We start from the raw sequence: 27,814 nt of genomic DNA on the forward strand, positions 1-27,814 counted from the left end.
AGCTAACAGAGTCCTGGTAATGCTTTACGCATCCTTGCTCAGTGCATTCCTCTAGAAGCCTATGCAAGGCCATCTACAGGCTTCTGCTCCTTAGTGGGAAGAAGGTAGCTGTTGTATGTACAGGAAACTTTAGTGGGGCGTTACGTTTACAAAGTTAAAAAAGATTAGAGCGAAAACGCATCTACTATTATTGTAGATTCCTGACAATATTAGGGAAATAGGTAACTATCTAGAGAGGACAGAGGAGAGCCTCTTACAAGGGGTTGGAAGTCTAGGGCTCTGCAATCTAAAGGATTAAAACAGGCGTTAACTATGCGCGTGAGGCGTGGCGCAATCTACTAGGATTTAGTACAGTTAAGGTAGGTCGTTAGTTACAAGGACGTTACGCCGATTGGTTCGTTTCCAGTCATCCCAGCCTCCTGCAATCTCTTTGTCCTCTTCGCCAGGTAAACCGCATATTCTGCCTTGGGAACTCCCGGTGCCACCCAGACGTTGCCCCCGACCGCTCCCCATACCTCTAACTGCTCCTTAAAGTTATCGTTCGGCTTGATCTTCCTCTTTTCTCCTACAAAGGCCAAGGCGGCGGCAAGGTCGTACTGATAAGTTTGCATTATATAGGCGATCACAGCCGTAGCAGACCGCGACACGCCTCGGTCGCAATGGACGAGGACGGAACCGGAATCCAGACGCTGGTTGATGAAGTCGCAAATGTCGGCAAGTTCGGGCAGCAGATCCTGCGTCATGCTGTCTTCGCACTTTATGAAGAGGTGGTTTCCTTTAGGGATGATCTTCTTATACCAGGGCTGGCTCCAATGGACCCATTGCCCCCCACTGAGAGAGACCACGGCGGTGATGTTGTACTCGCCGAGGATTTTCTGATCACGAGAACTCGTGCTATCGCCAAGGTAAAGTTGACCGGCGATCTTGGTGATTGACGGGTTCGGCATGGTTATCGTGCGGTGGATTGTGGGGACGGGGCCAGCGGCTGCATTAGACTGGGAGCGGCGCACCGAGGATTGTAGCCTTTACTCGGTCACGTTTTTCGCCACATCCTCGGGAATAGCCGATAAGTGGTAAAAGGTTAACACCATGAGCTAGAAATGTCACAATATAATAGAATTTAAGGGTTTTATAGCATTTAACTAAAGAAATTATTATTGCCTTAGATCTTAATACGTTAACAAAACTTTGCCTTAAACCTCTAGCACTTAGAGTTAATAGTACGTTGTAGGAGGTCATGCTATGCCTGTGTTATCTCCACCTTAATTGTCTCTCTTGCCAGCGTCCTATAATAACACTGTGACCTAAGGATCCTAAATCTATCTTTAGAGGATTCTAAAATAGCGCCTGTTACATCCTATTTGTCTAGCTTCTATTAACAGAGCTTAAGTGTCTAATCTTCTAGGGTTTTAATAATCTGCTCCCTATTAGCAGAGGGAGGTAGTTTAGTTCCTTGTTTCGTCTTTACTTGCTAAATAAAATCTTTTCTTAAGATTTCCCCTTATAAGTAAATAGAGGTAGAGAAGGAATAGACATAGACAGAAAAACAGTAAGGAGATAGAAGCTAGGGAGAATGGATAAGATAGTAGGGGGCCGTTTGCCTTATAGCGTTCGACATTCGGCCGACACTAGAGCTAACTTCCGGGGTATTTTGCATGACTGGCCTATTCCTAGGACATCAGATGGCCTATTTCAAGACTTCATTACCAGCTTACCCTTGCAGTTGTCTTTCGCGTAGAGCTAACGGAAACTACGCTAGTATTTTCTACAATTAGAACTAGCTAACGAAGTTAGGATGGAATGGTGAGTTGGAAAGCGAGCACCTGAGCCGTAGCGGTGCAAACTGAGCAGCGGGTGAGCTGAAGTTGAGCCGAGTGTTATTATGCTTTTAAATCTAGGATACGGTGCTAATCAAAAGGGGAGGTGGGAAGAGGTCAGTTAGTGTCTGAGATACGCGTACATATATAGTCAGCTCAGAACTCTCTCACGTTCCTCAGACTAGGCTGGACTAGGTCAAGGCCTTACAATATACTCGCCCAAATCCCCCAGCTTGGCTCTCACCAAGTTGGTGAACTCGCCTGTCCTCAATCCCCTGCTTGTACCTCCAATACGCCGAAGGCGGGTGAGTGGGAAGTATTTGGGTGATTAACAGTCATGAAACTTGGCGCGCTAACGGCAGATTATTTATGGCCCCATTCAAAGGAATGAACCTTTCTTCCCTTAGTTTAAGGGTATTAGAAAGAGGCTAAATAACCTAGTTATTGCCTACAGAAGACCTATAATGTAGATAAAACAAGACTTGTGTTAAGAATTCTTAGCTTTGTTAAAGTCCTTGTAGGCAAGAACAACCTGAAAGATTATAGAGGCGCAGGTGTTGAGCAAACAATACTAACTACAATCAAGTGCATATATATAGACAGTGAGTCTCTTCTCTTACTAATTTTCTAGCTATCCCTAACCTAATAAAGTTATTGGACTACATAATCTACTTCGAAATATTGTTACGCGTGTTCTAAATCTAGATATACTCACTCTAAGGTTAGATACAATCCTATATGTGTGTTTAATCCCTCAACTAAAGCATAGGCACATTAGAAACTATGTATTCTAATTCCCAACAACTTTAGGACGCACAGGTTGCTCAAAATATTAGCCAGTGCCGTGGTGTTTTGCTTCGCTAGAACAACGCAAAAGAAGATGCAATATAGCCCTCAGTACAGCTGTACATGCAGTAGGACGCAATTAGTCAGGGCCTACCTTCCGGTGTTGCCCGGGATTCTCTCTAGGGTTGAACCGTAGCCGAATGCAAGGCCAAGAGGGGATTTCAAGCCGGTAATGGCCATCTATTAAGGGCTCGTAGGCTATCTTGTAACGGCCTGTAAGCCTCATGCTACTGGTGCGACAAAGTCGACTTTAATAGAGCGGAACAAAGTTGATATACTTCTTGGCGCAGAGTCATGTTTGCTGGGAGAGAATGTTGGTTCCGGATATATTCGCTGCTTTATAAGATCAGACTTTGGGTTCTTCGAAGCGGACTCTGCGCTTTTTATTTGTTGACTCTTCGAGTGTGTTCCCCCTATCAACAAAGTCAGTAGCGGGCCTTGTTCTGTTGTGCAGGCCGATGCCGCCCATCCTTCTGGGCGACTAGCTGTTTGCGATAACGAGCTATATCAGCACGATTTTATTTGCACCCTAGCTTCTAGCAACTTCCCTTCTTCTCTCAGTCCGACGGTCGCTTCAAATTCTGCCCAGAGTCCCATAGAATTACTGAACATATCCGGCTTCAATCTTTGATGGGCAAAGCTGGCTGAGCATTTAGCGAGTTTACCCTCCAAATCTAACATCAGAGTGAAGCCTGTCACTCCTATAACTCCAACCGTAGATCACTCTTCACATCTCGTTCAAGATCTAGTTTAGTAACGTAAGCTCACTACAAGGCATGCCTGAAGAATGCCAGCCAACACCGAATTGATGAACAGCCTAACGTGTTTACCCGCCGGGACAATTGCAAACCCGTTGGACCATCGTTCATCCACAACCCCGACATCCAATCCTCCATCTCGCATTCCCTTCCATATAATCTCATACTATCCCCATCCGCCTTTACTTTCCCGAAACCTGTTGTCTGACATTGCATGGCTTTTGCGGACTTTATCGTGCAAGGCGGAGATAAGCGGAAAGTCCGAAATGGGGGAACAACATCGTGAGGAGACTCATGCCGAAAGGAGGGTATAAAGAGGGGGGATAGAGAGGGGATCGAGGGCATATTCATGCTAGATACGTCGGTTTCTAGATACCTTTCATCAGTCTACTTGTAAAAATTGCATCGCAATCTCTTCCTGCAACTCACTACGCTCTTGTTCAACGCGCGCACAACGAGCCCCTGGAGCTTAAGAGTGTTCCTGTTCAGGAAGTTCTACCTGGGTCAGCCGTTGTAAAGATTGTCTCAACACCGGTCGTGTCGTACGCGAAAGAAGTATACAATGGAACGCGCAATTACCTTTATCCTTCGCCCTTTACCCCAGGGACTATGGCTATAGGCAGGGTTGTTGCTTTTGGTCACGATTCAACCAACCTACAGGAGGGGCAGCTGGTCTACGTCGATTGCATGATACGCAGTCGAGACAACCCCAGCGATGTGTTCTTGCACGGCTTACACGAGGGATTTACCCCCGGGACGAGGAAGTTAATGAGTGAAGTCTGGAGGGATGGTTGTTGGGCGGGCTATTGTCGGATTCCGCTAGAAAATGTATATCCATTGAAAGAAGGGCTTTTAATGAAAGAGTTGGGATATCGGGAGACAGACTTGGCGACCATTGGACGATATATGGTTGTGTACGGAGGATTGAAAGATATTAATCTTCAAGCTGGTGAGACGATTGCTGTGGCTCCAGCGACTGGGGGATTTGGGGGTGCAGCGGTCATGGTAGCTATTGCGATGGGTGCGACGGTTATTGCGATGGGTCGGAATGAATCTGTTTTGGCAAATATTTCGAGCAAGTTCGAGGACGGGAGAGTCAAAGTTGTGAAGATGACCGGAGATGTGGAGCAGGATACTAGAGAGCTGAGGAAAGCGGCGAGAGGACCTATCGATGCTGCTTTCGACATTGCACCACCTATGGCCGCGAAGTCTACTCACCTCAAGGCCTGCATTTCGGCAATGAGACATGGTGGAAGGATCAGCTTGATGGCAGGGCTGCAGGGGGACTCCTCAATTCCATATCATGCTGTCATGCATAAGGATTTGACGCTGAAGGGAAAGTGGATGTATGGGAGGGATGAAGTCTTGGGGGTCATTAGATTAGTTGAGACAGGGGTACTGAAGATTGGAGAGCCAGGAGGGTTGAAGATTGCTGGGAATTACCCATACAAGGATTGGGAGAAGGCGCTTGATGCAGCGAATACGAATTCGGGGTGGGAGGCGTTTGTGGTGATGAGACCATGAAAGGTTCACCTTCTACATGATGGATGGCTTCAAGACATACGATGTACGCAGATACAGGTATACCTTGTAAAGTACTAAATTGTATGGTTCTCATTGCAATGTATTTTGTAGCTGCAATTTGGGGAAATCCGACCGCGATAAGATTGGATAGACTCCCTACAGCCATATTCAGGTCGATATATCTCGAGGAAAGCTTGGATCTTGTACCCACTGTGCAGAGAAACCATTGGGAGGATTGAGGTGACTACCTCCCCTACACACGCGCCATAGTTACTCTCGCAGTCTATGTGTTACCCCTGGTCTATCGTGCGTTGCCCTGCCTGGTATCGCGGGTTTCAACTCAATCTATTTCTTCTCTATTAGAGAGAAAATGAACCAAAGACCACATCAGGGTCTCTGGACATGCTGGACTCGAGAGGTCCAGATGGTATTGAAGCGTAACGCAAAAGCTTAGGGAAGAAGAGCCGAGCACTAAGACCTTGTTAAGACAAACCGCGCGTAGAACATAGTCACTCTATGATGGTATTTCGAGAAGAAGGAAACGTATGTTGCACTATATTTCTCCGCCATGTCGAGCTTGTTTGTAGTAGTCACACATGGCTCACATGATAGTCACATGTTGCTAAGACTTACCCCCTTTTTTGCATATATATATTTATACCCGTAGGTATACTCCTTTAGCAATTAATACAGTTCTTCATGCCCCTGGTACTCCCAATAGCTCCGAGGATATCCCCCTTCACAGCCGGGAGGAGAGACTGGGGAGTTTCCCCAATGAGGCTGGTCCCAACACTTCGCAAAATCATGACAACTAGAGCCCCAATCCCACACTATCAACTTAAGGCAGTGTCTCAGACGAACTCCCAGATGGTCTTGCAATAATGTACAAGCAATAGTGATTAGAAGCATTAGCGATAAGGAAAATGGAAAAACACAACACAGCCGGCAAAATGGTGAGCACGGCTTTCATTCCATCCGGACTTGAGAATAGAATCATAAGGGACTCCGCGGCTGAGAGCAGAACAGTTGAAAGCTCTAGGATCTCTCGTTTGCTCTCCTTCAATGCGACATAGCCGCATGCAGTGGTAACTACCAGGCTTCCCATATACACGGGATACAGAAGCGGGGATGACGATTGTGGATCTGTTCGGATAATTGGGAATGAGAGTGAAAGGGCACCCATGCTCAACGGTAGGTATTTCGTCCCAGATACGTCAAATATCAATGTTAATATGAGCGATGCTAGCAATTGGACCAGTTGTCTTGGCCTTGCGTCAGCGCAGTGGGTGTGTTTGCAGTAGTCACGCATGACTCACATGATGGTCACATGTTGCCAGGGCCTACTCCTTTTCTTGCATATATAGAAACCCCTAGGTACACTCCTTTAGCAATCAACTCAGTTCTTCATCTCTGCGCCTACCAAAAGCTTCACAGGATGACTGGGTCTATCTAGAGCGTTTGCTCTAACTGAAAGGGAGATGACTACAGTTTCCTGCAGCAAAACTAGATGTGTGCCAAGGTATGCTCTGCAGAGGTTAAGGGCGAGACGGCATGACATGATTGTACAAAAACAACCTCGTCTTTTCCATCCTCTTGGTCTCTCAATCCTTGCTCCTTGTCAAATAAATCGGAGGCTGGCCGTATGCCTGATCTCTTGTATCTTGTGATTTTGTGGAGTCTGAGATATGAATGTGTCGACTTGACTTGGGGAGAAGGTTGCCTTTGAAGTAACTTTGAACTCCTCGTCCCGTGTAGATATTTTCGCCCCGCCCAAAGTCCCCCCCTTTAGTCACTTGTTCTATGCTTCCGTCCAACCCTGCTAATCACTTATAAGACGCTGATGGAAGTAATAGGATCTCATATCATTTGGGCTGCAACTCCCGCAAGACCGGTCATCCAGCTCCTAGATACGTTTCATAGGCTGATCTGTTTGCAGTAGTGTACTCCGGGTAGCACCAAGTGGCTGCATAGACATTTGTTTCCTCTTTTCTGTATTGGGGGCAGATCGGCCACCGAGTGGGTCAGGCGTCGAAGGACGGAACCATTCCCTCAGTCGAGGTAGGCGGCTAAGGTCATGCTTTCCTATGTTTCCGTTTCATTTAGTAGATGTTTCTTTTTCCGATTCCAAGTCATCTAAGGACGCGCGACATTCGAGCTTCTGGAATCGACGCTTGAGCGTACTTACCCTCTCTTTGCTCTGGCACATGTCCATCCGCCAGTCTGTCATAACCACCGACTCTTATATTAGGAACATCAGACTCCAGGAACTCCCTTCCTCTATCTGGTACTGCTGATCTAAAACATTATTTATCAAGACTCTTAGTTTAGGTAGAGCTTTTCCTATCTTCACATCGTGCGAATTACACAGTTGCCCTGGCTGCTGTGTGGGTGCTTGTCTAGAAAGCATAATGAGATACGGCTGGAGTCGCATGACATCTCGGGTTACGTCAAAACGTTGGGGTAGTACCTTTTCTGTCAGGTCCAGGACTTTTTGTCTACTTATTATCTGTTCCATTAATGGGTTTTTACGGACTCCCCGGCCAATTAACCGCTTTCTCGGTGTACACCGTACGCTCACGTGACAGAGTAAGAATTCCAGAAGGTTGAATGATGATCAGGGTTGACAGATCGAGAATCCATCCCCGGCCGCCCTTATAATGGCAGTCTTGACACATATCCTCACAATGCGAGCGTTCCACGAAAACCAACAACTTAGATTCAGGCAGCATTCCTGTATGATAGGAGTCGGAGTAACAACTAGACCTCTCACTGCCGTAGTAAGCCGTTCTGATGTTCAGAGTCAGATCCTAGTGTTTCTACCCTGGAGCATGAATTGTACCTCAGCCCTCAGTATAGATTGTGGGGACATACGGCAATACTATGAGAGCAGGCCAAAATATATTCTCCCGAGAGTCTCCCGATGGATGAGAAAGTTAGGGGGGTGTGGACCCGGTCAACTATCGGCCACGGCTCATGTTCAAGATATGACAAGTGTTTGAATATAAGACGAGAGAGGTTTGTTATGGGGAGATTGATAGAAGAACTACGATGGGGGAACATAGACAAGCAAGACAGTTTCGATTCTGGACGGTGCTGACTCAGCAACGCTGGCTGCTTCACATCATGACTAATTCCTAAAGGAATTGTCTGGGTATCCCCAAAGCCTAGGATAATATCATAATAAGTTTTCCTTCCCTCAATTTCTTATCCATGCCATTAGAATATAACACGGGGGTAGCAGGATCACGCACCCCTGAATGTAATCCAAAAAAAAAAAAAAGCCAGATTTCATCTCGACACCCTACATTACCAAGGTAACCTAAAAAAGAACATATGTACCAGGTTTACAGCAAATAAAGTCTTCCTTTCCAGTCGCCGTTTCTTTTTTTATCACTCATCTTCTAAATACCTTTCCATCTGCAAACAAAAGAAATAGTAAAAAAGTAAGCTGTCCGAGGTGCGGATCGAACGCACTACCTCCAGATTTAATGACCAAAGTACACTTCAGTCTATTTCCTTGTTAGTGGTTGTTCTACTGTGGTAAAATGTGCCTTTGATGGAACTTGCCTGGCGCTCTCCCAAGTGAGCTACTCGGACCATTTTTTGCCATCTAAAAAAATTTATTTGATATATATAGGATTTCTCAATATAAAATAACGAGGGCATGAAGGCTGTAGGAGCCAGGGGTTATGGAGAAAAGAGGGGCGAATATGGGAAGGGCGAAGGGAGGAACATTTCAATCTTAAGAATCATCCCCTACGCTAGCTTTTCAATCTTGAGCATAGGCAGCTTCAGATCCTGTAACAGCGCAGCAGCACGCGCAAGCAGACTCATGACCTGATTGAGCTCGAAAATCGCGTATGAATGTATGCAGGAGCACTTGTTCTTTCAGTACTGTCGCTCAATGGGCCTCAACTTAGGTGCCCGAGGCTGGGTGTGGCGTTGTGACGGTACTGATGCCGTGTTTGGCTTAGCGCGTTTGCGGAGATAACTGAACCTCCTGCGACTACTACTACTCCAGTCTACGATGCCCAAGCATTTAATTGCTCTTAGTATGAAGAGAGGACAAAGGCCTAAAACATTCCCCAAGAAAGATTCCTTTGAGGGATAAAGGGAGGTATGGTGAGCAAGAATTAAATGGACAAGACTTTGGCAGCAATGACAACTACGGAGTCTATCACCACTCCTCCTCGTCCAGCGAGTCACCATACAACGTATCCAGTGAAATCACCGACCCAATTCCCATACAGCCCCGCCTCAGACTTAATCCTTGCATTCTGCGCCACGACTCTCAAGCTCTCCTGGAACTTCACCGTAATCTTCGCCATAGTCTTAATATGATCCAACCTCAAATCCTCACCATCCTTAAGTGCCAAACTCGCAGCAGAAGACAGCACATTTCTCAACTGCCTCCCATTCAAGCTTTCAAACCACTCTGGTGCATACGGGTCGTCTCGGAACCAATTCAAGATTACTTGACGGTCGTCAATTTAGTCTTCCTTAACTTCGTCTGTGAACTTCTGGAAGATTTTCTTCTTCTGATTAATGGTGAGGTCGGTGTATTTGATGCCAAGTTTGACGCGATATTAGACGGCGATGTCGAATTGGTTGATGCGGTTCGTGGTTAGGATCAAGATACCGCTGTAGTATTCAAGGACGCGGAGGAGGACAGAGACGAGCGCGTTGTGGGTCAGGTCGGATGTGTGCGAGCTGCGTGACTCGCGGAAGCAGATGTCTTCCTCGAGTAAGAGAACAGCACGCCACCGTGCAGCAAGCTTGAAGAGGGACTCAAGGTTGTTCGACGTTGGCTGGATCGAGTCCAATGTCCGAGGGGCTAACAGCAAAGAGAGGATTCCCTGCCATCACAGCAACGCTTTCAGCGGTCGATGTCTTGCCCACTCTGGGAGGACCATGGAGGAGAATGACCAGGCCTTTCCCTTTTCCCGAGACGATGTCTTCCATCATCGGTTGCTTCCCCGTCCCGCTTGTGTGACTCTGAACAAGGCCCTGGATAAGATCTTTGTAGGCTTTTTAGAGCTAGAGTTTCTTAGACGCTCCATTGCTGACGGGCTGGGAAATATTAACAACCTGATCCACTTCTAGCTCAATCCAAGTTTGGGTATCAATGTGATATCCTAAGACACATAGAGGACAAAAGAGGTATTGCTCGTCGGTGAAAGATTTGCTACGGGAATAGTCATCGAAATCTCGTCGTTGATTACGATTTAGCGCTGTATTGTGTGTGCAGGTTCCACAGCGACACTCGTCATAACGTGCTGAGAACAGAGCATCGCCCATTGGAGCACGTATTCCCGTATTTGGTGCGTGTTGAATATACGAGTCAAAATCGACTACACGGCCGGTAATCTGAAGCAAATTAAGGTCAGCAAGGCCAAAACTACATTGATATAGATTAATGTGAGGCTCCACCAACCTGTCTACGCTCTCCTTGTTTGGATGGAACATTCCGCCCTCGGCGACGACCAAAAGTGTACTCTATGCAAACTTCTTGCCTGTTCTGTTGTGGAATGATTCGTTAGCATGTCTCTACAATTTCCGAAACGAGCGGCGGAAGGTATGGAACACTTGCTTGGTTATGGCTATTTTTAAGTCTCTAGAAGCCACTGCCATGAGATATTGAGGTACCTTCATAGCTAGATATTTGCGCACCAACATCTCGAATACAAAAATCAAAGTTTCCCTCTTTCAATCAACGTTTACTTCAATTTCGTTACCTTCGACTCTGTGTCTTCATCCATGAAATGATAGCGAAGCGGATGAATTGTAGAGCATTGGTCATCCGCGAACCCTGAAAATCTTCAAACTTGAAGTAAACAGGTATTCGATTGAAACACAGCTTTCACTTTGAGATTCAAAGCTTTGTACCTTTTCTACCCTTTCGTTCGACGTCAAGCCCTGATTTGAGAGCTTAGATTCCTGGGAATATGAGCGGACATGTTTAGTGCAAGTATCACAGTAATACCGTACGGCCTTGTCCGATTTCGTCACAATTGCTTCCAGATCAGCGATTCTTTTCTCAAGGAGCTCGATGCACCTTGCCTCAAGTAGCCGAAGGTGGGGCGAGTCCTCCTCTTTCAGGGGATTTGGAAGGTTCCCAGATCCATCCTCCATCTCGGCAATCGCAATAGGATGGCTCGCCGTTGGTGATCAAAGAGGACGTAGCCAAAGGGAAGCAGATTCGCCTACTATGCACGAACTCGTTGCACATGACGCCAACATAGACAGTGATGTTCGAGTCAGAAAGGCTCTCCATGCAAATTCGAGACGTTTCAAGAGACTCTTAAACTATCTCCACCAGCAACCACTGCTGAGGATTGAGAGCCTCCGCATCGCTTAACGGGATAGGGCTAAGTTTCGAACAGCTTCGGGTCCTAGTTTAGAAAATACTCTACTAGGGACATAGTAGGGACCGTCCTTATGGTACAAGTTATCAGCGCCGAACCGCTCGATCTTCCTCTGACCATCCTGCTGTTGGTGAAGCAGGGTCTATAGTTTGGGAAGCAGCAACCGCTTCTGGCGACAGCAATAAGTTCGCTGACTTAGGGAATTTTGGGGTGTGTGGTTTTCAGTTCTTGACTTGATGTAGGCAAAATCGCTGTCTTGAATATATTGATGAGCGATTTTGATGGTTGAGTTTTGGCCGTACAATGGAAAAATCTGCAAGATCCCTAAAAAGAGATCTCCTGTCAACATTACCATAAAGTTGCTATAGAGTATGAAGACTCAGGGAAGTGCATAAGAACTTTAATAATATGCATCCATTATCCACGTCTCGTTGCATAAATCAAAGCAAAGTGGGAAGGCTGCACCATCCCGTGAAGATAGAGAAACGTGAAAAATGGCTCAATTGACGGTTGGCAGCAATAGCTATATCTGCTGTAAATTGCCACTGTCATATTCCACATTATAAGTGACAAGATGGCGTAGATAGAGGGCGTCGTTGAGGCTGCGCTTTTCACGTGACCCGTCTAAGCTGAATTGGGCTAGCGTCGTGACGTCGTCTGCCATCCCGTCTAATAAACCCCACTGTGCTGCTCTATCTTTCTTTCAAGTTTGCATTACACGCATGAATTAATGCGTTACCACCCCGTGGTCAAGAGGAATCGTTTACTGTGCGCAGAGTTACTCGGCCGAGTAAAAAGCGGCCGAGAAGCGTTCACCGGAAGTTATCCTAGATGATGCCGAGTCGATAACATATCGACAGCAGCGACCTAAAACCTTGACCTCTGCGCGGGACGTCCAAGCATCCACTCTACTGGTCTCCGACATTCTCTAATTCGTCGAAAAAGCAAACATTGTTTCTTCCAGCGCCTGACTGGACTCGCCTGAGGTTTTGGCTTTTTCCCCTCACGTCACAGATTCGTCGCAAATCTTGTTTACGCCTGTGACACCACTACGTGTGCTCTTTTTATTATTTTCCATAAAATTCCTAAGCCTCCTGGTCCTTGCTCGATTTCACAAAATATTTTCAATTAGAAACGATTGTTGAAGTCATTTGCCAACATGGGACACAAAAATTTCCAATTGTCACGAAAAACAAGGCTTAGAGCTGTTATCGCGATTTCTTTTCTTTTCTTCGTTGCTGAGATATCTAGTACGTTTCTTGGTGCGGTTTTTTGAAGGCAAAAATTCTGATGGAATCTAGCTGGCTTTTATACGAGGTCTTTGGCGCTGATTGCAGATGCTTTCCACTACGTATTTACCGCCCACCCACAAGCCATCACATCACTGACCCCCATAGCTTAATGACCTGATTGGCTTTATTGTCGCCCTGGTAGCTGTGCAGGTAAGCCTCAATTCCTCATAAGCTAAGGGTTGGTAAGCTTATGCCGACATAGGTCACAGAGCGCAAGACATCTCCCCAAGATCTATCTTTCGGGTGGGCTCGAGCACAACTTCTAGGTGCTTTCTTCAATGGGGCGTTTTTGTTAGCCCTCGGGCTGAGCATTGCGCTACAGTCTATCGAACGATTTATATCAATTCAGAGTAAGCCGAGAGAAATGGAGCACATTCCACAGCACATGATGCTGATGACAACCAGGAGTAGAGAATCCGAAGATTGTGCTTATTGTAGGATGTGTTGGGCTTGCTCTTAATCTCATCAGCGCCACATTTCTCCACGGTACGTTTCCTTTCCCTCCCTTCCCTATACGTCTCTTCTCACCACCCTCAGAGCATGATCACGGCCACGGCCACGATCACGGACACTCACATTCCCACTCCGAAGTCCCCGACCATACCCACGCCTCGGAAACTGAAATGCAAGACCAACACTCGCACTCTCACGAAGACCACGCATCCCACATCCACCTAACTAGTCCGTCCAAACCACAAGGCATGGACCTCGGAATCATGGGCGTCCTAATCCACGTCCTAGGCGACGCCCTCAACAACATTGGCGTCATAATTGCCGCGCTCATAATCTGGTTCACCAAGCCGTCGGGCCGATTCTACGCGGATCCTGCTGTATCTATGTGGATCGCCATCATGATACTCGCGTCTGCAATCCCGTTGACGAAACGGAGTGGTGCGATATTACTGCAATCCGCACCGCCTGGTGTGCGTCTCGATGATGTTAAACACGATCTCGAATCTATCCCTGGGGTACAGAGCGTGCACGAACTCCATGTTTGGCGCCTGGATCAGAAGAAGGCGATTGCGTCAGCGCATGTGGTTGTTAGTGAGGAGTCGTTAGCGACGTTTATGCTGAAGGCGCAGACGTTCTCGGAATGTTTACATGCATATGGGATTCATTCTGCGACGTTGCAGCCCGAGTTGCTGCCGAGGGGGAGCGGGGATGGGGATGACAGTGGGGTGACGACGGGCACAGAGGCGAGTAGTCTGGCAGGAATTATTAGGCAGAGGGCGCAGGGAGTTGCGAGGTGTGGGTTGACGTGTGGGACTCTTTGTGAGCCATTGATGTGCTGTAATTAGTGAACGAATCGCCGCCAAGGGCATACATTCTGGATCCTCTAAATCGGATTGGATTGAAAACCATTCACAACATAGACTTTCAAACAGATCAAATCCTGCCAGAATTCCTATTCCATGTTATCGACCAGTCGTGAAGAATCGTTCCACGTGACCTCAAGCACCAACCCCACCCCTCCACAAGCAGTCTAGCGTAGCGGGGGACAAATTGCCCGCCATTTATCGCCGGTCCCAGACCCCGACAAAATATCTCTCTCACCTCACGCAACTGAACTTTTGCAAACCACAAATTCCACACACGCCCCTCGCGCACACGCACATTTCCACACCCACCAAACTCCACCCTACCACCTCACCCACATCTATCACTAGCCATGGGAAACGGAGCGAAGTAAGTCGTCTTTGTACCAGGACAGACGAACAAAAACTAACCCAACATTTCGTACAGAGCCCAACAAAAGCGCGAGCGCAAAGGCGGAAAAAGCGGTCCCGGCGAAGCAAAGAGCCAGTTGAAATCCGTACGTCGGTCCCAAAGGCCCCCCTCATCCACTTCCCCCATTTCACCCTTCCCTAGCCCGATACATATCCACCCCCACCTGCCTCCATACAGCCTCCCCCGCGTTGTGAGAATGGCGCTAACTCGTTTGGTGGGTGTCTAGAACGCTGCTGCCCTGACTATCAAATGCAAAACGTGTTTCCAATCCTTCCAGAGCACGACGAACCGTAAGATGCTGGGGGATCATGCGACGAATAAACATGGAAAGCAGTTTGAGGACTGCTTTGAGGCTGATGATGGGGTTGCGCGGTGATGCGATTCCGTGCAAGCTCTGGGGTGAAGGGGGCGTGTGGGGGGTGGGGGATGAGGAGATGAGGGTAGTGATGGGAGATGAGAGATGAGGGTGGCGATGGGAGATGAGAGATGAAAGTGGCTATGGAGATGAAAAATGCAGTGGTGAGGGGTAGGGAGACAAGGGGAATATGGGACGAGGGGACGAGGGTGGCAGGGGGTTAGGAAGAGGCATGAGATTACGATATACCACAAACAGATTCATGTGTGAGGCGAGGGATGAACGAATTTGCACGAGTCACATCCAGTCATATTCTTCAGATAGGCATGACTCGTCATACGAGTGCTCTCCGAATCAACTATTTCTTTCTCCTAGAAGGATAAACATGCATATAACGAATGGACTAGAACCGTGAGAAACAGTTCATCTACCGACAGGATCCTAGATTTGGATGCATCAGCGCCTATATAACCACATTCAGCCCCCAACATCCCAATGCACTCTTGCCAGCCGTTAAAGCATCGAGCATGATAATTTTCTAACGATTGTAATCTCGGCCAGGCTAAAACAGTTTATTCTTTTAGTCAAAATCCCCAAAGTCCAAACTCCATATAATACATCCATGGATCCTTCCACAAACCCCTGGTCTTGCACTTCGCTCCTCCTCTTCTTGACCTCCTGCCTATCCCCTCCTTCCTAGCAAACGAACTCTTCTACTGCGTCTTCTTAGCCGCTCCTACCGCAGGACTAGAATACAACCAAATCGCCACAAACCCCACCCATCCCGCCACCGTAACCCAAATCCCTGCAATCCAAACCCACGCCCCACTAATCTGCCAACTGCGCGGCCACTCATCGTGTGCGAAATGCCTCACAGTAACCTGTTCTTTCACCTCCACATTGGTCAAAAAAGGACGACGGTAGTTAATGCGGAAATTAAAGATGCCGTGTTGGTCAGGTGTTTTGAAGGATACGCCGTAGAGCGTGGAATTGGCAGTTTGGGAAAGGGGAGAAAGGGGGAGACGGTGGAAGGGGGATAGCATGCTGAACTCGAGTTGGACCGAGTCGCTAGGGGGAGGGGTGAAGGGAGTCCAGTGGGTGTGGGAGTATTCGGAGATGGGGACTTGAAACGACTGTTCGTGCATTTCAGTTAGCCATGTGATCTAATCTGATCTGCGCGGATCGAGGGTTAAAGGGTGGGAGACTTACGACATCATTTTTAATTCGATAAATCTTCGGATTATTCTGTGGTAGTGCCGCACTCGAATTGCTCTTCTTCCCAGTCCCTTCATTCAAATAGTGCACCATCTTCCCCACCCTCAACACCCCAGTCTCCTTGAACGCCCACTCCGAAACCTTGGCCACGAAATCCCGATTCGCAGTCTTCACCGCCTTGCCATTAAGGCTCGCCATGGCTTCGAACCACGCATCCTGCAGCATCTCTGCAGACCCGAGGATCGTCAAGCGCGCCGAATTATGCGCTTGCAGTGTGGAGACTAAATTGAGTTGCTCGCCGACGGCAAAAGGGTCTTCGACGATATCAGCCTCGTCTTTGGGGTTGTAGCTGTATGCGGTGCTTGGTGCGCGAAGAATGGGCGCCAGGAGCGGAGATTCGTTGCCCAGGGTTTGGCCAACAGCTCGGGGGACGGCGATGACGCCTTCGCCGCTGAAGTAGTTTTTGACATCAGGTCGCGAGGCTTTGGGATACGGTACCAACAGAACATCGTGTTTATCCTTTGCCGATTCGCCGTCGTAGTTGAAGTGATCTACAACGAGCGAGGTTCTGTCCGATGGTAGATGAATGTCGAGTTCGAGCAGCAACGATTGAACGGCGGTGGGAGTAGCGTGGTCGCCAGAGAGTGTAAGCAGGATGTTTCCTTCCTTCTTCATGAACTCGAGAAGTTGATTTGCGGTGAGAGCGGGACCAAGGCCCTTGGATTTAGCGGGGAGAAGGAGGAGGTGGTCATACGCGCGTTCACCGTGTTTTAGTAGGGAGAGAGATGTTGATTTGGGTGATTCGAAGGTAAGATGAAAGCCTCGAGCTGTGGATTGGAATTGTCAGTTGAGTACTGGCCGAGAATTGCCCATCCTTTCCTAGGCTGTGAGAGGAGTAGAGGTTCGAGACGGAGCGTTACGAGAGTTCTATCAGGTCAAGTCGACACATTACTCCAGAAACCTCCAGAAACCTCCAAGCTCCGGAATTGAGGGCGGGGCAGTAACAATTACGGCACACAACTCATCACTGCCCCTCTCTCTTCCCCAAACACCAAAATTAAAATCTTCACATACCTTCCAAGTCCCCAAAGAAACCCCCAAACCGCTCCTTCTCCGCCGCCTCCTCCAATACAACCAACAATTTCCTACCCGACGAACTCAACGCCTGCGCCACACCAAGCAGCACCAGAAGCAGAAATGACGACAGCCACCTCATTGTGCAAAAAATTGGGAGATGGGGAATGGAAAGACAAAAAAGGTTGCGCGGCTGGTTAGAAGCTCAATTGGAGACGTATACATTGCCAAGACTGCGCCGGGGGCGGGGCCGGAAAAACCACATGGCCGATTGGTCTGCGGTTCGAGCAGAGCTTCCGAACGAACGACGTCGGATGATTGATCGCGACTTCCATTGCGCAAGGTACCACGACTTTGTTCGACGCTTGGAGGTCAATTCCACTCCCAACCCTCCCAATTCCCCTAAGCCCCGCTCCACATTCCTACACCCGTACGTCACCCTTTCCCTTTCCCTTTCCCTTTCCTCTCCACATCTCCCTCCAATCCCCCAATTCCCTCCTCTTCACTCACCCCTCTCTCTGTAGACACCCCATCCCGCCGCTGAAATGTCCTCAATCGCCCCTTCCTTCTTCAAACAGCCCTTCCGCTACATGCGGTGGGCATCCGTCAATAAACCCGCATACTTCTATTCCATTGTCGTCGGCTGCATCGGGCCCGTTATGATCTTTACTGTTCCGCCGATCCGAAGTTATCTTGGGGATGAACAGAGGCCTAGGATTCCGCAGACTTATCCAAGTGAGTGGGCTTTTACTTGGGCGTGGGCAGAGCGCGAGAAGGGGAGTACTTTAGACCTGCAGCGCTGACGAGCGAATAGTTCCTACAGGACCGCGACCGCGACCTGAGGGGTTTGATGACGAATGAGCGAACGAAGGGCCATTGGGGAAGGAAAGTAAGGGGAAGTAAACGTGAATAGATGCGTTAAAACGATTTCCATCAGTGGGTGCAGGAGGATCTGGAGTGCCCTCACTTCACGACGGAGTCAGAATTATGACTAGAATGGTGTAAATCTTTTACATTTTTTACATTTTTTTTTTTACCTGGGATAGCGATGCCAATCCCCTCCGTGTACAAAGTATCCCCCTTTCCAATAAAACTGACAAACTTCATAAACACCACAACGCCCCCCGAGATTCCTTTTGGTAGTCTGCTTGTCCTATCTGGCTCTGACTCCGACTTTCGTGATGATGGCGGTGTCTGCATGGGATAGGAAAGCTGGTGGGTGGTGGGCAGGGAGGCGGAAGGTAAGAACAGCTTTCTAGAGAGCCGGAGCACATGACCTGGGACAGAAGATCCAAGTGGCGGGGGCTCGGGACTTATTTTTGACGCTTCTTCCCATACGCCGCCGCGAGGTCCAACTCCACCTGATCATCTCCCGTCTCACGACCCCGCTTCCCTGAACTCTCCGCAATCATCTCGCCAGCGTATCGTCGCGCAGCTGCCAAGTTCTCCTGGACGATCTGATTCCCCCCCGGCCGCTTCTCAGGTCTCCCCGTCCTGCCCAAGGTCAAGCTCCCATTTTCAAACACCGGATCCTCACCACCCACCAGCTCCCTCAACCAGGGATAATCCTCGCGATCCAGCTCCACACACGTAAGATAAGGGACCGGATACCGGTGAACATCAAGCTGGCAATTTGAATCCAAAACCCTCTGTTTCTGCACCAAATCCTGGAACCCGATTTTCATTTCCGCGAGATGGTTTTCCAGCACATTCATCGCCTTCTTCGTAACGGGGAACTTTTTGTTGAACTGTCCCATGACGTCTTTATCCATATACGCATCCCCGCCTTTCGCTACGCGGGAATACAGCGCGAAGCCGCCGTCAGGAGAATGCGCACCGCTGCCCATGATAACCTGTTGCGCGAACCAGTGGCGGAAAAACCCCAGCGCCATCCAGACGAGGATGTCTTTAGCGTAGTCTTCGCGCTTGACGGGGCGGAAGTCGCTGGGCGCTGCCATGTTCCCTGGGTAGGTGGATGCGAGTAGCGATTCAACGCGCTGCCGCTTCCGCATTAGCAGATTGTGGTGTTTTTCGCACACCGCGCGGATCTCGGCACCTAGGGTGGCTTTGTTGGTATAGGAAATCGCATTCCAGCTTCCAGAGAGATGAACAATAGCTTCCTTGAACATCATCTCAGACTTGATCTTCAGCGCTAGATCTGCCCAGTGGCGCGGGTTCGTCTGGATCGCGCGAAAGAGAACCTGTCCGTGCTTGAAGAATGCGGCGTCGATGGGCTTGCTGATCACATTGACGCAGCCGAGATATTCGGCGATTTGGAGAATCGAGATGGCGTCTTGGAGTGCGCACATCATGTCTGTGTTAGAGATGGCGAGGTCTTTTCCGTAGAAGGCGTAGAGCAGGGATTCGTAATGTTCGAAGAATTTGGTGGGCTCTTTGCCATTTTCATTGAGCGTGAAGATATGCGTTGCATTGATGGGTTCGGCTTTGTGGTTGAGTTTCTAGGGGGGTTGGTTAGATTGAGGCGATTAGGGAAATGGAGCCCTAGGAGGCTGGGGGGCTTACGAGGAGGGCCAATTGCCCGGCTGGGTAGTCGTCATTGGGCAGCTTGCGCAACTGGAACATCCAGCGCGTGTACTTTCCCGTGGCCAATGTACGGGGAGCAAGTTTCGCGGCGTTGGCTTCTATGAGGAGATCAGCGAAGAAGGGGGAGTTGCGCGCGAGCACATTGGAATGCAGGTTGTAGCGGTGCTTGGAAGTGAGGATAACCTCAACATCCTCGGGTTGATCCATGGCGCTGTAGAGTTTGCAGTTGGTAGTAGCAGTGAAGCCTGAGGTGACGGTATTGTAATAGGTCAGCGGTACCGTGATGCTAGCGCCGGCGCCGGTTTCCGGGAGGAGGAAAATTAGCTGCTGGGGTGAGGGCAGAAAGACTCGTTGTTGTTGATCCTTGAGGTCGTGGACGCCAAGACCAAGAGTGGGTGGTGATAGATTGTTAGAGCAGGTTGAGGGTTTAAGCACAGTTTGCCGTGGTTTACTGACTACGATTGTTCCAGGTAGAAGTCTTCATGGCAGCCAGTTCAATAGAATGCAATGAGAGAAAGTGAAGGTACAGGAGTGTTTGAAAGAGAAGGGGTGAGGTTTTCAAAGTTGAGAGTGTTTTTAGGTCACCATGAAGTTGAATGGGGAGATGACCGAGAAGCTATGTTCCGCTTAGTTGTAGATGGGAGCGTGCGGGCCTGAGATATCCTTAAGCGCGCTGGAGCTTCGAAATATCTGAAGTTATGGGAGAGGAAGAGAGTAAGGGAACCAGACAATGTAGAAACCAATAGAAGAAAATCATCAGCTTCATTGAATGAGCATTACTCGATTCCTCTCTCTCTCGTCAAATCATCTCCCACACTTGGCCGTTTAGATCCTCTAGCAGAGGCCTTGAGACTACTTTTTGGCTTGGTCCAGATTCCCTCTTCTTAATGTAATCGGGTCAATTGCTCAATGCAATACTTTCAGTGTGAGTGACCATGTGTTATAAATCATACCTCTCATACCATCCCTTCACATCTTACTCTCCGCCTCCAACACAGCTGGCATTCGAACCTCGCCCACCCTCAACTTTCTCCAATCCTCCTCATACACTTCCTCAACATTAGGATACGGCCCAAGCGGTGTGATCGCCAGTGGATTGACTTCCGAATGGCTCTTCGTGTACTAGAACCCCAATCAGCTCACCGAAGTCAAACCCCACACAGCCCGAAAGAGATTTTGGTACTTACATTCTCCTTAATATGCCTAAAATCCGTACTCTCCCTAAACCCCTCTACATTCCAATAAAGCCCCTTAAGCCAATTATTCAGCACCGGATAGTCATGTCTCACCGTCCCCAGGTTCGTCTTAAAATGCTGCACATACACCGCATCAAACCTGACAATCGTCGCATACAACCTCACATCCAGCTCCGTCATGACATTTCCCAGGACGAATGGTCCACCGTTCTTAGCGATTAGGGCTTCGGCTTTATTGAGCGCAGCGAAGAGTGGGATGACGCCGGCCTCATAGTCTTCCTGCGTGCGTGCGAAACCGGCGCGGTAGACACCGAAGTTGATGCTCATTTGCATCCAAGGGGAAAGGTCGTCGATTTGAGTGCGGAGGGCGGCGGGATATAGGTCGATGGATGCGAGGCTTGGGGGTAGCATGGTGTTGAAGGCTGTTGGGAGCCAGCGGAGCATTTCGGCAGATTCCTACAAATTACGAATCTTAGTAGGTTTACCATACACGTACTGGACAGCTGTTCAATTGGCGAAGTGGAGGGGAGATGCCGTACGTTGTTGACGATGGTCCCGGTCTTCTTATCCCATAGTACAGGCACGCTATATTTCCCCTTATACTCTTTATCCGCCGTGAAGTATATCTCATGCAGGAACTTCGCTCCCAACAGATGATCGACTGTCGCATTTGGATACTCTTCATTCGACTCTGGAAACCGCCAACCTTCGTCCCCTTTGGGATACGGCTTTACGACTGAAAGCGTAATGATGTCGGTGAGATGCTTGATGTGTCGAACGAGGTTTACGCGGTGTGCAAAGGGACAGAAGAGGCCTAAAAGTGTTCAGCATGGTGCTTTGACGTGGACGCAGGATTAAGTAGGACGGGACCTATGTAGAGATGGTATCGATCCTTTTCTGGTAGGAATTGGCCTCCTTCAGAGATTATGCCATGCCAGCCGTCCGATGTCCCAGCTTTGTGGATTTCGGCGGTCATTGTGAATGTTGTTCTGGGGTTCGGTGCTTTGGTATGCTGGGGCGGAGCAGGCCTATTATCTCGGATTTGGGAGCAAGAGACGCTGCCAATTTGTACCCTCCGAGTAGAAAGATTATTGATCAACCTCCGGTAGAGCCGAAATATCATACAAATCAGGCTCGCCAAAGGTACACGACACGACGTCAATGGGGGGGAAACCGGCAGAAACGGAGCGGTGGTTGAAGCGGTGAAGGTGGGGTTAATAATCAGAGGGTCTCTGGTGGGGTCTCCGAACACACTTTCGAGAACAGCATAAGTTTTGCTTTTATAAAATATTAATGTATTTGAATTTGTGAAAATGACTGTGCCGACGGGATACTAGAGACATCTACGCGTGGTAAAACAAGCTTGAAGGAACAGACAATTTGCTGAAGCAAACGTCCAAATCCCAATCTCCACCCAAATGCTATATTTTCTATATATTTCCATTCAATGCCCTATTTCTCCCTTTCATTAAGCTCAACCGCGCTTACGGGAGGACTCTCACCTCTAGTTTCAGCCTTACGACCACCACAGCATCCACAGCAACCTCCACCCCTCTGATAACCTTCCCTGAAACAAAGCCCTGGATGGAAAGCATTCAGAGCCAAAACCGCAGCCCCGACGATCGCTCCTTCCAGCCCGATAAAGTACTTCTGCGTCTTGATGAGATGACCGTTCCACCCCTCACTCAACTCAGCCACACGGTATACAGAGCGCGTGAATATGCATAACGTGGCGAAAGACAGCGCAATGAGAAATCCCTTAAAGGCCCAAGATTGTCGGAGCCTAGCGTGCGTCGGGTCCAGCGCATTCTCCGCGCCCAGTCCGCGTGTTCGGCGAGTTGTGCGGATGGAGAAGTCCAGAGCGAGGGCGATGAAGATGGCGAGTGTACCAACCTGGATTGAAAGACCTGCGATCATGATGTTGTTGCCGGTGGTGGGATCTCTGTCGCTGTGACTAGCTGCCGAGGCGATGCCTCCGCCTGCTGCTTGGAGCATTAGGGACGCGAGATCGCAAGGGATGAAGATGCGGGGGTAGCTCATGGGCTTGATGCGGGAGTTTTGCGGACCGAATGTCAAGACGATTCGGCTGAGGCAGAGGTAGATTCCGGCAGCGAGGAAGGCAGGCGCGATTGTTAGGCAGACGATTTGGATGAGGAAGGGGTTCTACTTGTCGAGTCAGTGATTCATATTGCATCTATGAGGTGCGCGAGGGGAATTGCAGGAACAGCTGCTTATTTCCCTGGCCAGATGGACTTAAAGATGAAGCGTACCTCAGCGAAAGGATTCTTATGGCTCCCAATCCGTCCGACATATCCAATAACCTCCAGTGCGCAACCGCATACCATCGCAATCGTGAAGCCTACGAATCTTCTTGATAACACTCCTTGTCCAATGAACAGCACCGTCGATAATGCAAAAAGTGCCAGGAAGAGTGCGTTCGCGGGGAGAGATGGTATGTAGCCCCAGTAGGAAAGGCTCAGCGGACATGTTTCTAGCGTGCACGAATTCCGGAAGTTCTTCCTGTCGCTGGCCTTGCTACGAGGATCGAGGGCGTGTGTGAGGAGAGCGTATGCTATGGACGCCATTTTTGTAGTTGGCTATGATAGGATAGCCTTGAGAAAGAAGGACTGGTGGTAGATGTACTATGCTCTGAGACTGATGAAACTGGTCCGGAATGAATAGACGACAATGTCCTAAAGGATCAAATAATATCCGGCGGCGAAGCTCAAATACGAAGAAGGATGAAGTTGAGTATGACTGCAGCGCTTATGGTGACTGAAGCCTTCAAACAACGAACGCAATGCCCGGATCGTCACCTGTGAACAACTCTAAAGAAGAAAACGAAACTGCTCGAGGTGGAGTGGAGACAAGAATACCAAGGCATCAAAAGAAGCGTCTTACCCATGAGACATTCCGCCGTTTATATCCCGTCGAAGCCCATGTACATTCTCGTATTGACGAACACCAAGCCTAGTTCCGCAAAGTTTCAAGACGGGAGCGTCGCGCGATGGACCTGTTTTGGCCACACTAATGAAAGACAGGTGTGAACATCGGAGATGTGTGATTGGTTGGAGATGGAGAGATAATGTTAAGCGACGCTGACGGTCGGCGACAGTGACCGGTTTGCCGTCCTCGCTTCGAGGGGGAGCGCGTTCCAGAAGCCAGATTCCTGAAATGGTATTTTAATCGATGGGGCTGAAGGAAATATACTTCCTCCACGAATTAGCGGACTCTCTCTCTCTTGTAATTCACAAAATGTCGCTTAGGACTTCCCTTCGCTTTTATTGCTCTCCTACACTCGCGCAAGATACTATGCTTTTGCGTTCGCCTTCGTAGTCTCATGGCGTGGAGCGTCCAGTGTGCAGCCGCACTTGTCTGGTGAGCCTGTTTGGTTCACATATTCGGCAAGGACACAGGGTTGGTAAGGGTAGGAAACATGGTTTGCTAGAGGTGGCCCTCTCAGGTCGGGCCACCAAACCGAGTGTTAGAATACCTACCTTGATGTCATCGGGTGGGAGGCGTGAAGGGGAGAGTTTATTCAAGACCTAGTTGACCGGTTTGGGAAGACACTAGCGCTGCCAAATAGATCTAAGATTGTATGCTTTTACAAGCTAAGGTATGCAACGTTGGAAATATTGTAAGAAAGGAGTACTGAGCTGTGGTGGGGTTTTCTTTTTAGAGAGGTTTATGCCTTGCATGACGCTAACTACTAACACAGAGATTCATCGTGGGCGAGATTTCTGGTTGCCTTGACCTATCTAACGCAATAAGAAAAATTCTCTCTCTCTCTTAGACTCACTTTGATACGAATAGATTCGGGAAAATTGCAGAAAGACTGTGAGACAGTAAGGAATGTTGTCTAGGGCATAGTTGGCGCAGCTAATGAACTGGTGCTAGCTCGACATCAAGCTCGACATCAAGCTCGACATCAATGTAATTATGTTTCTTCCTATGGGCCTGTTCGCGGTTATATATATGGCTGATCAACTTGAAGCTAGGAAATAGTGTTGAAATATTACCGTGTCCCATACAATGCCGTCCTTCGATTCTTCGATGCACAAAGTCTAGTGTGGACAGTGCCCTTAGATAAGGACTCGGAGGACGATGGTCAATCTAAAGCTATTCAAGACATTTATAATAGCCTCAAAACACAGCGTCGTCTCGCTCGTTGTGGTTTTTATGGCACAGGGCGAGCCTTACATATCAAGTGCAGACCACGTATTGAACCCTCAATAGGAATTCACAACTTGCCATCGAGTACTGCTACTTCTGAAAATAAGTAAAAAAAAAATCACCCTTATGGCCATGTCTTCTGAGTTCATGTAAGTACTCCAGATCAATTGGATCAAGCCTACAAATGCATGGCACGGAAATTATGACTACCAGGATGGAATGACCCGAAGGTCGACCGCAAGCACGTCTTAGTTAACTAGTGAAGCAAAGAATAAAACTGGCCATGGCTTCTTCCACAAGATAATGCGGGCGATTTAGATATTTTTCCCGAAACTCCGCGCTTCGTTGACTCTCTGGCCCGAAGGTCGCATGGTACTATCATTATCACAATTCGTGATAAGAGTGTGGGATTGAGACTGATTAACGGAAAAGTGACTATGGTCGGGCCATGATGTCGAGAGGATGCAGAGCAGTGGTTCGGATCTCATCTAGCATAGGAGTATAATCCGGATTCGATGGTCACTCAAATTCTCCTGGAAGAACTCTGCATAAATACCTAAACAAAGATCATCCTGATCCCCGCGGCGACTCAGAAAGTGAAAAGTCTGTCGCAAGAACTTGGAAATTATCTTTCGATTATATTGCTAAAGAGAGAACGGACTAACAACTGTGCTTCTATTCAGCCTGGTGAGGGTTGGCTGACCGCCATGCTTGGCCCCTCCGTGGATATTTCTCTCCCCCACGGCTGCTGAACCTCCAGTTGAACCCCATGCTCCGTATCGTATCGTTCCGCCTTCTTACCTCTATTAGCCCTGCCATAATGCTACTCCCTGATTGCCCTTGCCTGACTCGGCTGACTCAGTATTATGCGGTAACTAATACTTCCGACATGGCCATTGAACAGCTGCCCTGTGGATTTTCCTGGCTGGGGGCGGGCTTCGCGACCACGCCTCATGCTTGCCACAGCTTTGCACAGTGCCGCGCACTTACCTATCAAGGCAGTTTAAAACCGCACCAAGAATCGTAGTGTATCCTCACCGTATTCCACAGTTATCAACGCTTACCCAACATGGCAATTTAAGAGCTCTGTGGTCCAAGTTTGCATACAGAGATCAATAGTTTTGCGTGCTTACCCAAAAAGGTAGTTTAGGCCCGCACTAAGAAATGCAGTGCATTCCACTCCACATTCCACAGTCATCAACAGACATTTATACTTACCCAACAGGGCAGTTTGAAAGTCCACCAGAAATTGTGGTGCTATCCAGAAACCCATTCTAGCAGTATTCGACGAGGGTATTGTGTACTTACCCAATAAGGTAATTTAAGACGCACTAGGAATTGCATTGCATATGCACGTATTTCGCAGTGTTCGATGGTATTTTAACTTGCCTAATCTGGAAGTTTGGGGTGGCTGAAGGGAGGTGGCTGGGGAGCAAGACGGAGACTGCTGCATACAGCAGGAAGAATGATTATGATGAACAGGAAATCCAAATAAGCTTCACACTGGAAGTGTGATTGTTATGGCAGGGGGAATGATACGAAGAGAGATGGTTGGGTCGCTGGCATGTTCACGGAACTACAGAGGGCACGAAGTAAAGGGATACAGATAGGGCCATATTAACATAATTGGGCTTAGGAACAGATTTGACAGAGGAAACCTATATCAGACGCCAATGGATGATGAGAGGGCACTCCGGCCTCATAACCCAACCTCTCGCCTTAATCCTGACGTCTCCAAAACAGCCTACTTTTCCACTTACAGGCACGTCCACCATCAGCACGTTCGCCATCAGCTATAGCCCTTCTCATCCCATGCACTTCACTCACACCCAATGGCAGAATCAATCTTGCAAATTCTAGTACCCAGTCGCACCAGGAGCCTTCTCATCCTTCCGCAGACTCAGCAGCATCTCCCTGAACCTCTGCTTCTCGCTGCCAGCTGCACCACCCTTAATGCCCTTCCCACTCAGATCCACCAACTTAGCAATGCGCTCCCAGCTCGTTCCGCCAGCGGTTGTGTCGTCCCGATTCGCAAGGAACTCGTCAGCCTCGCGCCGTGTCGCCGCCATGCCCTTCTCCTTCTTCGTGTTGTAGTTCTCGTAGAAGTCATCGATGTTCTCTTGTGCTTCCTTGATCGTCGCAGTTTTGCGCTCGGCGGAGACTTCGTCGCGGTGCTGGATGGCGAGGTCTCGGCGCTCGCGCCATGCACGCAGGACTTCTGGCTCGGGGGAGTCGGAGCGCATGGGTGTGTAGGAGGATTGGGATTGGCTAGGGAGGAAGGGGAGGGTGGAGCCGGTGATAGTACCACCGGGGGCCATGTGCTAGGCATCGTTAGAGAATCTGTGGCTGTTTGTAGCTGTTGTAGAGGGAGCAGGTATCTGGCTTACGTCGTTGGTAGTGTCAATGACAGGGAATGAACTCTCGAATCCCATCATCTCCTCGCTGCCGACGTTGGCCTGGAAGCTGCTGCCGCCGCCGCCCAGCAGGTCATCGTCGCCATCTTCTACGGTTGCCAGCTTGTCGTTTGGAGAGGCGAATTGGTTTGCATCGTCGCCAAGGAGTGCCCGTTCACGGGACAGAAAATCGTCTTCATCAGCAGCGTCGCCGACCAGGTCGAAGTTGGCTTCACCGCGTGCCTCTGTTTGGCCTGCGTCGGACCGTTAGTTGGGAGCTGTTCCGGGGGGTTGAATCACCGGAATGGGCTTACCAGCGTCGATTTCGTCTAACGAGGGGAATCGGTCGGCCATTGTGTAGATGTGGGGTTGTGAGAAGATGGGGAGAGAAGCTTTGTAGGGAAGGTATGGAGAGATTAATAAGTTGGGTGTGGTGTTTGTGTCAAATAATTAACTTGTCCTCAGGTCCACGGGGGAAGCGTGCCAAGAGGTCTTCGGCAAAAGGCTATTCCGCGCCGACGGAGCTCCAAACAG

General features: G+C 48.9%; 14 protein-coding genes across 14 annotated transcripts; 5 read left to right on the forward strand and 9 right to left on the reverse strand.

The window, feature by feature from the left end:
* Positions 1-280: 280 nt before the first annotated feature.
* On the reverse strand, positions 281-977 carry BDR25DRAFT_304419 (phosphatases II). The gene has a single exon (XM_033690206.1). It carries the CDS (start codon positions 945-947, stop codon positions 372-374), a length of 576 nt encoding a protein of 191 aa, XP_033546094.1. The 5' UTR covers positions 948-977; the 3' UTR covers positions 281-371.
* A 1,291-nt stretch (positions 978-2,268) lies between these two features.
* On the forward strand, positions 2,269-2,448 carry BDR25DRAFT_229034 (uncharacterized protein; the record flags this gene model as incomplete). The annotated part of the gene is made up of 1 exon (XM_033685295.1): positions 2,269-2,448. A coding segment is annotated over one exon (180 nt), but the record flags the coding sequence as incomplete, so codon positions are not given.
* A 294-nt stretch (positions 2,449-2,742) lies between these two features.
* Positions 2,743-3,344, reverse strand: BDR25DRAFT_356502 (uncharacterized protein; the record flags this gene model as incomplete). The annotated part of the gene is made up of 3 exons (XM_033695646.1): positions 2,743-2,893; positions 2,929-3,144; positions 3,208-3,344. The coding sequence occupies 3 exons, from the start codon at positions 3,342-3,344 to the stop codon at positions 2,743-2,745; spliced, it is 504 nt and encodes a 167-aa protein (XP_033546096.1).
* A 343-nt stretch (positions 3,345-3,687) lies between these two features.
* BDR25DRAFT_326151 (alcohol dehydrogenase) lies at positions 3,688-4,945 on the forward strand (the record flags this gene model as incomplete). Its single annotated transcript, XM_033692256.1, has 2 exons — positions 3,688-3,729; positions 3,794-4,945. 2 exons carry the CDS (start codon positions 3,688-3,690, stop codon positions 4,943-4,945), a joined length of 1,194 nt encoding a protein of 397 aa, XP_033546097.1.
* A 677-nt stretch (positions 4,946-5,622) lies between these two features.
* BDR25DRAFT_356504 (uncharacterized protein) lies at positions 5,623-8,237 on the reverse strand (the record flags this gene model as incomplete). The annotated part of the gene is made up of 16 exons (XM_033695647.1): positions 5,623-5,756; positions 5,807-6,256; positions 6,342-6,384; positions 6,414-6,437; positions 6,494-6,623; positions 6,650-6,743; positions 6,773-6,816; positions 6,857-6,908; positions 6,959-7,011; positions 7,094-7,240; positions 7,296-7,364; positions 7,392-7,412; positions 7,475-7,752; positions 7,817-7,988; positions 8,019-8,135; positions 8,197-8,237. 16 exons carry the CDS (start codon positions 8,235-8,237, stop codon positions 5,623-5,625), a joined length of 1,869 nt encoding a protein of 622 aa, XP_033546098.1.
* A 193-nt stretch (positions 8,238-8,430) lies between these two features.
* BDR25DRAFT_356505 (uncharacterized protein) lies at positions 8,431-11,974 on the reverse strand (the record flags this gene model as incomplete). Its single annotated transcript, XM_033695648.1, has 21 exons — positions 8,431-8,447; positions 8,482-8,535; positions 8,604-8,686; positions 8,783-8,839; positions 8,895-9,110; positions 9,152-9,419; positions 9,451-9,483; positions 9,526-9,586; positions 9,616-9,753; positions 9,812-9,952; positions 10,013-10,417; positions 10,452-10,458; positions 10,497-10,646; positions 10,681-10,802; positions 10,841-11,099; positions 11,125-11,213; positions 11,245-11,313; positions 11,366-11,420; positions 11,475-11,672; positions 11,736-11,808; positions 11,857-11,974. The coding sequence occupies 21 exons, from the start codon at positions 11,972-11,974 to the stop codon at positions 8,431-8,433; spliced, it is 2,613 nt and encodes an 870-aa protein (XP_033546099.1).
* A 66-nt stretch (positions 11,975-12,040) lies between these two features.
* On the forward strand, positions 12,041-13,983 carry BDR25DRAFT_304420 (cation efflux protein). Its single transcript, XM_033690207.1, has 6 exons — positions 12,041-12,560; positions 12,612-12,661; positions 12,708-12,752; positions 12,805-12,952; positions 13,008-13,088; positions 13,140-13,983. The coding sequence occupies exons 1-6, from the start codon at positions 12,470-12,472 to the stop codon at positions 13,898-13,900; spliced, it is 1,176 nt and encodes a 391-aa protein (XP_033546100.1). The 5' UTR covers positions 12,041-12,469; the 3' UTR covers positions 13,901-13,983.
* Positions 13,984-14,149: 166 nt separating this feature from the next.
* Positions 14,150-14,816, forward strand: BDR25DRAFT_263710 (DUF1909-domain-containing protein). The gene is made up of 3 exons (XM_033686835.1): positions 14,150-14,288; positions 14,346-14,415; positions 14,557-14,816. The coding sequence occupies exons 1-3, from the start codon at positions 14,272-14,274 to the stop codon at positions 14,704-14,706; spliced, it is 237 nt and encodes a 78-aa protein (XP_033546101.1). The 5' UTR covers positions 14,150-14,271; the 3' UTR covers positions 14,707-14,816.
* Positions 14,817-15,041: 225 nt separating this feature from the next.
* Positions 15,042-17,163, reverse strand: BDR25DRAFT_263714 (Dolichyl-diphosphooligosaccharide-protein glycosyltransferase 48kDa subunit). Its single transcript, XM_033686836.1, has 3 exons — positions 16,975-17,163; positions 15,895-16,727; positions 15,042-15,818 (listed from the first exon to the last, which is right to left on the reverse strand). The coding sequence occupies exons 1-3, from the start codon at positions 17,114-17,116 to the stop codon at positions 15,399-15,401; spliced, it is 1,395 nt and encodes a 464-aa protein (XP_033546102.1). The 5' UTR covers positions 17,117-17,163; the 3' UTR covers positions 15,042-15,398.
* Positions 17,164-17,295: 132 nt separating this feature from the next.
* On the forward strand, positions 17,296-18,086 carry BDR25DRAFT_304423 (uncharacterized protein). Its single transcript, XM_033690208.1, has 3 exons — positions 17,296-17,404; positions 17,499-17,709; positions 17,789-18,086. Exons 2-3 carry the CDS (start codon positions 17,520-17,522, stop codon positions 17,833-17,835), a joined length of 237 nt encoding a protein of 78 aa, XP_033546103.1. The 5' UTR covers positions 17,296-17,404; positions 17,499-17,519; the 3' UTR covers positions 17,836-18,086.
* Positions 18,087-18,287: 201 nt separating this feature from the next.
* On the reverse strand, positions 18,288-19,725 carry BDR25DRAFT_288734 (uncharacterized protein; the record flags this gene model as incomplete). Its single annotated transcript, XM_033688409.1, has 3 exons — positions 18,288-18,459; positions 18,499-19,433; positions 19,498-19,725. The coding sequence occupies 3 exons, from the start codon at positions 19,723-19,725 to the stop codon at positions 18,288-18,290; spliced, it is 1,335 nt and encodes a 444-aa protein (XP_033546104.1).
* A 762-nt stretch (positions 19,726-20,487) lies between these two features.
* BDR25DRAFT_229186 (uncharacterized protein) lies at positions 20,488-21,690 on the reverse strand (the record flags this gene model as incomplete). The annotated part of the gene is made up of 4 exons (XM_033685304.1): positions 20,488-20,640; positions 20,706-21,170; positions 21,254-21,528; positions 21,585-21,690. The coding sequence occupies 4 exons, from the start codon at positions 21,688-21,690 to the stop codon at positions 20,488-20,490; spliced, it is 999 nt and encodes a 332-aa protein (XP_033546105.1).
* A 327-nt stretch (positions 21,691-22,017) lies between these two features.
* On the reverse strand, positions 22,018-23,677 carry BDR25DRAFT_263725 (putative RTA1 domain protein). The gene is made up of 2 exons (XM_033686837.1): positions 22,985-23,677; positions 22,018-22,877 (listed from the first exon to the last, which is right to left on the reverse strand). The coding sequence occupies exons 1-2, from the start codon at positions 23,297-23,299 to the stop codon at positions 22,167-22,169; spliced, it is 1,026 nt and encodes a 341-aa protein (XP_033546106.1). The 5' UTR covers positions 23,300-23,677; the 3' UTR covers positions 22,018-22,166.
* A 2,820-nt stretch (positions 23,678-26,497) lies between these two features.
* BDR25DRAFT_343690 (clathrin light chain) lies at positions 26,498-27,715 on the reverse strand. Its single transcript, XM_033693850.1, has 3 exons — positions 27,595-27,715; positions 27,275-27,534; positions 26,498-27,208 (listed from the first exon to the last, which is right to left on the reverse strand). Exons 1-3 carry the CDS (start codon positions 27,632-27,634, stop codon positions 26,744-26,746), a joined length of 765 nt encoding a protein of 254 aa, XP_033546107.1. The 5' UTR covers positions 27,635-27,715; the 3' UTR covers positions 26,498-26,743.
* Positions 27,716-27,814: the final 99 nt, after the last annotated feature.

Source organism: Lindgomyces ingoldianus, assembly GCF_010093535.1.
Source record: "Lindgomyces ingoldianus strain ATCC 200398 unplaced genomic scaffold BDR25scaffold_21, whole genome shotgun sequence".
NCBI lineage: Eukaryota > Fungi > Ascomycota > Dothideomycetes > Pleosporales > Lindgomycetaceae > Lindgomyces > Lindgomyces ingoldianus.

Coding starts and splice junctions, on each gene's coding strand:
- BDR25DRAFT_263710 (XM_033686835.1), top strand. Junction 14,416..14,556: donor CAAAGAGCCAGTTGAAATCC/GTACGTCGGTCC, acceptor GTGGGTGTCTAG/AACGCTGCTGCCCTGACTAT.
- BDR25DRAFT_263725 (XM_033686837.1), bottom strand. CDS start 23,299: ATGGCGTCCATAGCATACGCTCTCCTCACACACGCCCTCGATCCTCGT. Junction 22,878..22,984: donor ATAAGAATCCTTTCGCTGAG/GTACGCTTCATC, acceptor CTCGACAAGTAG/AACCCCTTCCTCATCCAAAT.
- BDR25DRAFT_263714 (XM_033686836.1), bottom strand. CDS start 17,116: ATGAGGTGGCTGTCGTCATTTCTGCTTCTGGTGCTGCTTGGTGTGGCG. Junction 16,728..16,974: donor TTTCTTTGGGGACTTGGAAG/GTATGTGAAGAT, acceptor TCCAATCCACAG/CTCGAGGCTTTCATCTTACC. Junction 15,819..15,894: donor ATCGAATTAAAAATGATGTC/GTAAGTCTCCCA, acceptor ATGCACGAACAG/TCGTTTCAAGTCCCCATCTC.
- BDR25DRAFT_304423 (XM_033690208.1), top strand. CDS start 17,520: ATGTCCTCAATCGCCCCTTCCTTCTTCAAACAGCCCTTCCGCTACATG. Junction 17,710..17,788: donor GATTCCGCAGACTTATCCAA/GTGAGTGGGCTT, acceptor ACGAGCGAATAG/TTCCTACAGGACCGCGACCG.
- BDR25DRAFT_304420 (XM_033690207.1), top strand. CDS start 12,470: ATGGGACACAAAAATTTCCAATTGTCACGAAAAACAAGGCTTAGAGCT. Junction 12,561..12,611: donor CTTCGTTGCTGAGATATCTA/GTACGTTTCTTG, acceptor GATGGAATCTAG/CTGGCTTTTATACGAGGTCT. Junction 13,089..13,139: donor CAGCGCCACATTTCTCCACG/GTACGTTTCCTT, acceptor CACCACCCTCAG/AGCATGATCACGGCCACGGC.
- BDR25DRAFT_304419 (XM_033690206.1), bottom strand. CDS start 947: ATGCCGAACCCGTCAATCACCAAGATCGCCGGTCAACTTTACCTTGGC.
- BDR25DRAFT_343690 (XM_033693850.1), bottom strand. CDS start 27,634: ATGGCCGACCGATTCCCCTCGTTAGACGAAATCGACGCTG. Junction 27,535..27,594: donor GTTAGACGAAATCGACGCTG/GTAAGCCCATTC, acceptor GGTCCGACGCAG/GCCAAACAGAGGCACGCGGT. Junction 27,209..27,274: donor TCATTGACACTACCAACGAC/GTAAGCCAGATA, acceptor AACGATGCCTAG/CACATGGCCCCCGGTGGTAC.